Genomic DNA, 8,353 nt, shown 5'->3' on the forward strand with positions numbered 1-8,353 from the left:
CTAGGTCGATTTCGTACATAAGTTGGCGAGTGAAGTTAAAAAAATTATGGGATACTTTTGTGTTAGTTGAGAAAGGATTTTGTGTTTTTGTATTTCAATCTGTACACTCATGAAGCCACAGCATGTACAAATTGAATTGCTCTGCTCTAGACCTTTATGGGCGATGTGCCTTCCTTCTGCATATACTTGAACTTTTTTTCCAATTATTGAAGCTCTCTTAGTTGATTCACCCCTTATGTTGACATTTGTGTTGCAGCTGGAATGGCCCAAGCACGGGCTTTGCTGAGTGGCCTCTTTGCCAATGGTAAGCTTTTCTTTCTGTTCATTGATTTCTAAGATTGGTCATAGTCATTTCAAAGGACACTTTTCTACCCTGTATGAATTTTTCAGGAGCTCAACTTTTACCTCAGCAGGCCCCAATGAACCAGCAGGCCCCAATGAACCAGCAGGCCCCAATGAACCAGCAGGCCCCAATGAACCAGCAGGCCCCAATGAACCAGCAGGCCCCAATGAACCAGCAGGCCCCACAATTGCAACAACAGATGCAAGCCCAGCTGCTTGCCAACTTTCAGGCGCAGGGCCCCCAGGGCCATCTGCAGGCACAGCTCCCCAACCTGCTGCATCAGTTCATGCAGAACAGTGAGTTCATATTGTCTGAATTTTTTTAGTCAAGGGTAGTGGCACCAAAACCTTACATGCACTTCTTTACTCCTTTTAGACACTCCTTCTCCAAGGCGGCGGGTGGGCAGGCCCACAAGGGCAGAGACGGAGTTAAGAAACATGCTGTCGGCTGCACTGCCCCAAGCAATGCAGCCTGGTCCAGCTATGCTTCCTGCCCAACCTATGCCTGGTCCAGCAATGCAGCCTGCTCAACCTATGCAAGCAATGCAGTCTGCCCAAGCTGCTGCTCCTCAGCGCCCGCCTTGTCGGATGTGCAACCAGCTGAGGGCTGATAGTGTGCTGAGGAGCTGCGGCATGTTCGTGTGCCGTGCTTGCGTCTTGCCGTTTATTCAACTTCGCCCTGTCTGCCCTGTTTCTGGGTGTGCACGCCCTACAACCTTGAACGATATTGTAAGCTTTAATTAGTTTAAACTTGTATTTTCAAGTTTTATCTTCATGATGTTGACTCCAGTCTTTTTAACGAAGCTGTTGAGCCCTGTCTGTCCTGTTGCTGGGTGTGCACGCCCTACAACCTTGAACGATATTGTAAGCTTTAATTAGTTTAAACTTGTATTTTCAAGTTTTATCTTCATGATGTTGACTCCAGTCTTTTTAACGAAGCTGTTGAGCCCTGTCTGTCCTGTTGCTGGGTGTGCACGCCTTGCAACCTTGAACGATTTTGTGAGCTAGTTTGTTTGAACTTGTCTTTTCAGTTTTTATCTTAATGATGTTGACTCCAGTCTTTTTAACGAAGCTATTGAGTCCTGTCTGTCCTGTTGCTGGGTGTGCACGCCCTACAACCTTGAACAATATTGTGAGCTTTAATTAGTTTCAACTTGTATTTTTAATTTTTATCTTAATGATGTTGACTCCAGTCTTTTTAACGAAGCTGTTGAGCCCTGTCTGTCCTGTTGCTGGGTGTGCACGCCTTGCAACCTTGAACGATTTTGTGAGCTAATTTGTTTGAACTTGTCTTTTCAGTTTTTATCTTAATGATGTTGACTCCAGTCTTTTTAACGAAGCTATTGAGCCCCTTCTGTCCTTTTTTGCTGGGTGTGCACGCCCTACAACCTAAACAATATTGTGAGCTTTAATTAGTTTCAACTTGTATTTTTAATTTTTATCTTAATGATGTTGACTCCAGTCTTTTTAACAAAGCTGTTGATGTGCAACCCCTTTTTGTTTTGAATTATACTCTTGAAAATCCAAATTTTTATGTAATGCTTGCTAAATTTGTCTTGCCCAATATTTTCCAATACTTCACTTTGTCGCTGAAGATGACAAGTTCAGTGGAACTTCTTTCTCTAACACACACGTCTTGAAACGGCTTGTCAGTTCCTAATGACATTCCACATACCGCAGTTGAATTCCATTACTTTGTATTTGGATAGTGATGTTGTCTTAACACCCAGTGAAATGCAGAGGAGGCAAGACGTCATGGCTCATCACTTGAAGTCATTTAGTCTTTGTCTTCATGGGCAAGGTGGCTCTTTGTACAGATACACAAATACATTTCAGTAGATATCCTTAATGATGGGTCGGATTCAGAAGAGATACCAGGCACTCCGAAACTGACTGCTCATTGGGAAGGAAAGTACTAGGTCCCAGGAGAGGGATCTTCTTTTTTTATGGACCAGGCTTGTGCGTGTACTGGCCACCTACGTCCCAAGGAAACGCCAGTTCCGCACGGCACTGTCAGTCTCCCAGGACACTGCGACCGCAGCGTCCCAGTTTCCCCGGGCACTGGGAAGCGGCCTCAAAAATTCTCATACTGGCGCGTTGTAAACATTTGGTTGTACGCCCCACAAAAATTGGGCCTCTTTAAAACGGCCCGTTTTGTTCAAGTTAATATTGCTCACGCATCTACCTTTCAGGTACCATTTTATTTAAGTAGTGCGTCTCGTTCTGAAACAAAATAATCACATGACATGGCGCGCGTGCCCTAGGGCTGTAGTGTAAATGGTACCTATGAGCTTACTCGTGACCTCTTCCCTAATACGATTAATTTGTAATCTGAATTTTTAATCAGGCCTTTTAATTATGCATTGGACTGTGACCGCCTCGCCTTCAGAGAGGAGTGAGTCCTGACCTCACTCACTGTCATCAAGGAACCATGAAGTCTATCTGGGCTCTGTACTTAACACTTTTAGCTCGGAGTAGCTGCCCTGTCTTGAGGCTTGTTGATTTCATGTGAGTTGAGGCCGAAGTATTAATTCAATTAAATACTAATAAGCAGACTATGAAATAAGAATTGTCACTGTAGTATTTTCCCCAGCTGATGTTGTGTTGTGAAAAATAAACAGCCTGTCATTGAAGTTGTAGCGCTAAGTACCAGATAGTGTTTTAATAATTTTTTAAAATTTACTTCCTTGCTTTCTTTATTACAATGTTTGTTCAAGTTTAATGCATTTGTTGAAAGGCTGCGTTTGTTTAATTCTCTATAGTTCTGCGCGCTTATGCTTTGCTGAGCTGGTGGACGCACAATTCCACTGAACTTGTCAGTTTCAGCCACCAACTAAAGTGTAGGAAATATGTAAGGCAAGGCAAATTTTGCAAGAATTACGACCATATTTTGTTTGTTAAGATATATATTCAGGACTATTCATATTAGTCAAATTTTTAAAAAACAGCAGGGACGACTACGTTACAAGTTAAGAAGGTCATCAGGCACATAAAATGAATCACAGTAGGGTCCTGCACATGTGCTGTTGCTTATAAGCCAAGGAGTAATACATGCACGATGATAGGTGCAGCCGCATGGGAGTTTACAATCTGCACTGTTACTGCGGCAGATCGAGCAGCTCTGCGCCTCCTCAGCCGGTTCAACAGGAGCTGGTTCTATTGGAGCTGCTGCCTCATCCTGGGACATGGACTGGAGGGCGCGGAGGATGGCAGCCACTCTCTCAAGACCGCCTGAACACAAATAAACAATATTTATTAGAGGTAAACACAAAATATTTATCACTCAGTTTAGGGAGATGTGGGAGAAAATATAAAGTGGAAAACAGAGCAGCTATAAAATTAGAACCGTAGGTTGAAGATAGCCTTGTTATCAAGCTCTTTTAAGGTGAGGTGTGGGTGAAAATGGAAACTTCTATACCACTTGGCTGTGGTGGTTGAAACTTTAGGGCGTTTAACCAAATCTGCCCATCCATTTAGCCACAGTAGGCTTTTTTAATTGAAATTAAGCGTTTTGTAGAAAAATCAGCCACGCCAAGTTTTTTGACGGAATGATCTGAAATTTGTTGTGGAGTTACCTAAACCCCTATACTTCAATGTAACAGAGCATTATTTGAATTTTTTTTTGTTTTCACTGAGCAAACTTTACAATTTAATTGCAAAAATTAGTTTTTTCTCCATTTTTTACCACTTTAAGGTAAACGATTTAAGAAAGTTGGTAGATATTTGAAATATCTCTCTGTTACATTGTCACATGGACCACAAAGAACTACTCCAAGAAGTATGGTCAGTACAAAACAAAACTATATGCGTGGCTAGTTGACGGAGTAGAAAAAAATTTTCTTCGACACTTGTTGTAAGGGTTGGGTGACCAGAAAAGGCGCATGCATACATCAGTCCATGTTAGATGAACCACTCACTTATTGGTTCATAACACAGACCTTTGGGACATGCTGGCGGTAATAGAAGAATATTTTACATTAAAATAAGAAGTGGATTAAATTTATCATTATTTGTCACATTCGATCTTCACGGAAAGCCCTGATTTTGTGTAAGTTGGGAATGATCAAGTGATATGGAGAATCATACACAGAAAAACTTACGTGGGGTAGAGCTGGAGAGGTGAACATGCACCGCCTTCACCCTGACTGGAGGTAGTCCTGAAACAGAAAATTTATCCAGTAATAACACACATAGCCATACCATTCGGGAGATCTTTCAAGATTATGATGATCCTAGGGACCTAAATTGGGCAAATTGACACTGCGTTCTTTCAAAGTCAGTCAAAGTCAAATTTCATAAAGGTGACCCGATGAACTGAATAACTTGAAACTAGCAGAACGAAAACTCTCCCCGATATCATGAAGATATGATCTTGTGCTAATCAGTCCATTATAGTCAAATTATATGGCCAAATCGAGTAATGATTTGCACCTTGAGAGGCTAAGGTTCGCTACTTTATTTCTTTATGGCATAAACGGTCAGCGTCATTATCAGACTACGTTGTGTATCGATAAATTTTTATATCTTACCGTTGTTCGCCATTTTTGCTGCACCGATAGATGGAAAATGAATATATTGAGAAAGATTTGGACTCCTTGGACAACCGACACCCACTCAAGGCAGTTCCCGCCTTTCGGATGGGGAGGTGAAGAAGAAGAAGAAGAACAAAAACGGAAAAAAAAGGAAATTGCAGTTGTATGAGAAATATGCGCTGCGGAGAAGGGCTGACCTGAGGCTTATCCGGAGCGTATATTTGTCATACAATCTGCCATAACATGACATTTTGTTACATTCATTAGAGCGTGATGTTTTGTAGTGTCTGATAGGAAAAGAAACTGAACAAGGTCATATGTTTTGTGAATTGAATGTGGACTTTGTTCTGTTTTTATTTGCTTCTATTATTATTGGAAATTTTTTCTAGCATTAGTGAGACATTGTAATGAAAAGACGCAGAACAGAACGTCCTTAGTTCACCGTACAATATATTTCACTAGGAAAGTACACCGATACTAGAACAGGAGAAATATAATCTAACGGAGAAGTAAATGCTTGATCCTTAATGATACCACATTCAGAAGATTTTTCACAGCCACTAATTGGCTTCCAAATGGATGAATCAAAGCTCGTGTCAGCATAACAATATCTTGTTCATTTGAAAGAGAAATGACTTCCCTTCTCTGCCTTATCTTCTTGGCAACTTTAAAGTCTTCAATGTCCCTCTTAGTGACTTCAGCTATGCGGGCAATGCCACCTAATAAAACATTCCAATTATTGATTAGTTCATTGACAGGGGCACAGAAACTGAGAGGACTACTCCTTTAGAACTGGCAAGTTTTTGCTGCTGGCCTATGTGCCAGTTGAGGTGTTGGTTAAAATAAGGGCAGAAATGGTATGAATGTTGACACTTGAGTTAAGACATTCACCATTGACATTACAGAATCAAATCATAACTATTGACTATCAGGGGTAGTTCATCCTAGAGAAACAAAGTTTTGGTGCTGAGAAATAACAGCAATTAATCTCTGATGATTGTTCTTACAAATACAACAAAATGTTTAAAAATAGCTGTGAGAAATACTCAGAACACAATTATGTTTGCAACTGAAATCACTTGATTTTAGAAACTACATTTCTTTTGAGACTGCCCACTTAAGGTGCTATGGCAATGAGCTTGGACTACAGTAACTGCTCATAAAATTCTCACTCAAATACATGGAGACAATGAAGCCCAAAAATTGCATTGGTGAGTATTCAGAAAGTAAGGAAGTGAATAACTGTAAGAAACAACTGTTAGTTGTATACTTTTCATTGGGCGTTTTCAAGGAATGGAAGGAGCTTTCTTAAATCTGTTGAGAATAAAGAGTAGAACAAGATTTAAAGAAGTGAAGACACCAAATTTATCTGTTTGAAAGATAATTGTCATCGCAGAAACCACCAACTCAAGTATTTGAAGGGACTACAAATTTGCCTTATTATTTCTAACTTAAGGTATTGACCCTCTGTGTTCTTGCTTCTCTAAATCTTGCTCTGCTAATAATTAACAGATTTAAGACAGCTCTCTTCATTCTTTGGTAGTGCTAATTCTCAAGTACAAACAGAAATTTTTTTTGTTCTTCTAGACCTACTCACTATCTTACCTTCCCAATCCTCAACCAATACCGTTAAGATTTTAATTATCACAAGACTTGTGGCTTAATTGTAGTACCACCTTAATACCTCAGGGAGCCAGACTTTCATGAACAAACTAACTACATTTAGACAAGTAAGCCGACTGTGGCTGGATGAGGGAATCTAAGCATGGTATGCAATCCTTCCACAATAAGTGCCATTATAACTTCAAGACTGAAAAATCTCAGAGAGTTTTAAGAATTCTTCATTTTCACCCACACCTCAATACAACTGCACTGAACTCTGTGTGAACAGTACTTACCAATTAAATTATAAATGTTATTTTTGTGAGTGTCCAAAAGTCGATCCACTTTCATCTGAACAGTTTCCCTGCAAGAGAGAAAAGAATATCAATGTTATGCCTGCAAAGACCTAGAATAAAATGTTGTGTACTACAAATGACAAATTACTTGATGTTGCTCGTGCGGAAATGATCACCACTGACAGAAAAGTCGTTTGAAACACTCATCCAAGATGATTCAACATGACGAAGTAAGATGTTAGCATGGTTTTGTACACCTAGAAAGCTCCTTACTTCTTCTCTGACAACAGTTAAACCAATGTGCAAAAATTCACTGGGCAAAATAGGCAGTGCACACACTAGACATGCAAGGTCAATCAAATGTGAATCATGAATTGGTATCTCAGCTTGGACGAAGTTGGAAACAGTCTGTAAAGAAGGTCTCATTGAGTACACTCAACACCACAACTGATCATTTGCTGTGGTAGATCATAATATTTACTTACTTGCACAAAGTCTTGCAAACCAAATGTCACAGCAACTGGTGAAAAAACCATTCTGTAAGCAGTACTCTCCAGGCTGCCAGGCTGACTCATAATGGTTTTGAAATGTGTCCTCCCAAGAATTTGTTTTAGGTAAGAGAAAGCAGCTATAAAACTCTGCTCACTAAATCTCTCAATTATAAACCATGCCAGAATTACAAACTATAAAGAATCAAAATAAATTAGTTTTCTAAATTCAATATTCACCATGAAATTTTTCAATCTGTCAATGCAGTTATTGAATCTTGCATTACATACCGTGTTATCCCACATAGTACATATCACATGGATCTAAAAGTCGGAAACGTTGTAAATAAATTTTGATAGGAAAAGGCACGTTATAGAATGTTAACGGATAAGAGGAATCTTACCACATATTGGTGCGGAGATCCTTGCATCACAAACGGTGTGCTGAAGCCAAATAAAATGGTAGCCAATCTTATAAACTCCTTGCAATCTCGTGATAAAAGGAGAACCACAAGACTATTATCAGGTGCCAAGGTGGATCCACAGTAGACTGAATCATCAAATCCACTTGTAGCACTAATGCATCTATATCTGTCATCTCTTAGAACAGCATCAAGATCTTGCAAAGTGGTCGGCTTTACGGGCAAAGCATTTAACCTCATGCGCGCCATAGCAGGTTGCAGGCTGTGTGGTGTTAAAACATCTGGAAACAAAACTCTGCAATCAAACAAGAAATAAATGAACCTTCCGAATGTTGGCATGTTTTGAATGATGTGTAGTTATTGCATTTAAAAACCTTGTGTTCATGAAGACGTCTCCTAATGTAGCATGATCCAAATTAGAGGCCTCATTCACAAGCCTTTGGCGATCCAATTTTAAAGCAACATAAAATGGATCTGGTGGATGATTATGGAGAAGTGAATTCTCAAAACATCCTGACCTTAGGATTCCTGTTACTTGACAGCCGCCTCTCCATTTAGAGCAACGGAAATAGACAGTACTACCATTTTGCCTGGATCGTGTGTAGAAGAATCCATCGTTCAGGTGGTAAAGTGAACTACCAGTTTGAGCGCCTTGAATTTTTAACAGTGGT

General features: G+C 40.0%; 1 protein-coding gene across 1 annotated transcript; it reads right to left on the reverse strand.

Annotated features, from left to right (window-relative positions):
• Positions 1 to 3,299: 3,299 nt before the first annotated feature.
• On the reverse strand, positions 3,300 to 4,979 carry LOC117642018 (probable E3 ubiquitin-protein ligase ATL44). Its single transcript, XM_034379783.1, has 3 exons — positions 4,872 to 4,979; positions 4,443 to 4,499; positions 3,300 to 3,573 (listed from the first exon to the last, which is right to left on the reverse strand). Exons 1-3 carry the CDS (start codon positions 4,882 to 4,884, stop codon positions 3,305 to 3,307), a joined length of 339 nt encoding a protein of 112 aa, XP_034235674.1. The 5' UTR covers positions 4,885 to 4,979; the 3' UTR covers positions 3,300 to 3,304.
• Between the last annotated feature and the right edge of the window lie 3,374 nt (positions 4,980 to 8,353).

The sequence above is a fragment of the Thrips palmi genome, unplaced genomic scaffold (assembly GCF_012932325.1).
Source record: "Thrips palmi isolate BJ-2018 unplaced genomic scaffold, TpBJ-2018v1 HiC_scaffold_16, whole genome shotgun sequence".
Classification (NCBI taxonomy): domain Eukaryota; kingdom Metazoa; phylum Arthropoda; class Insecta; order Thysanoptera; family Thripidae; genus Thrips; species Thrips palmi.

What these genes read in the sequence shown, in the direction of transcription:
- LOC117642018 (XM_034379783.1), bottom strand. An exon ending in CCTCTCCAGCTCTACCCCAC is followed by an intron (nt 3,574 to 4,442) that starts GTAAGTTTTTCT and finishes ATTTGTGTTCAG; the next exon opens with GCGGTCTTGAGAGAGTGGCT.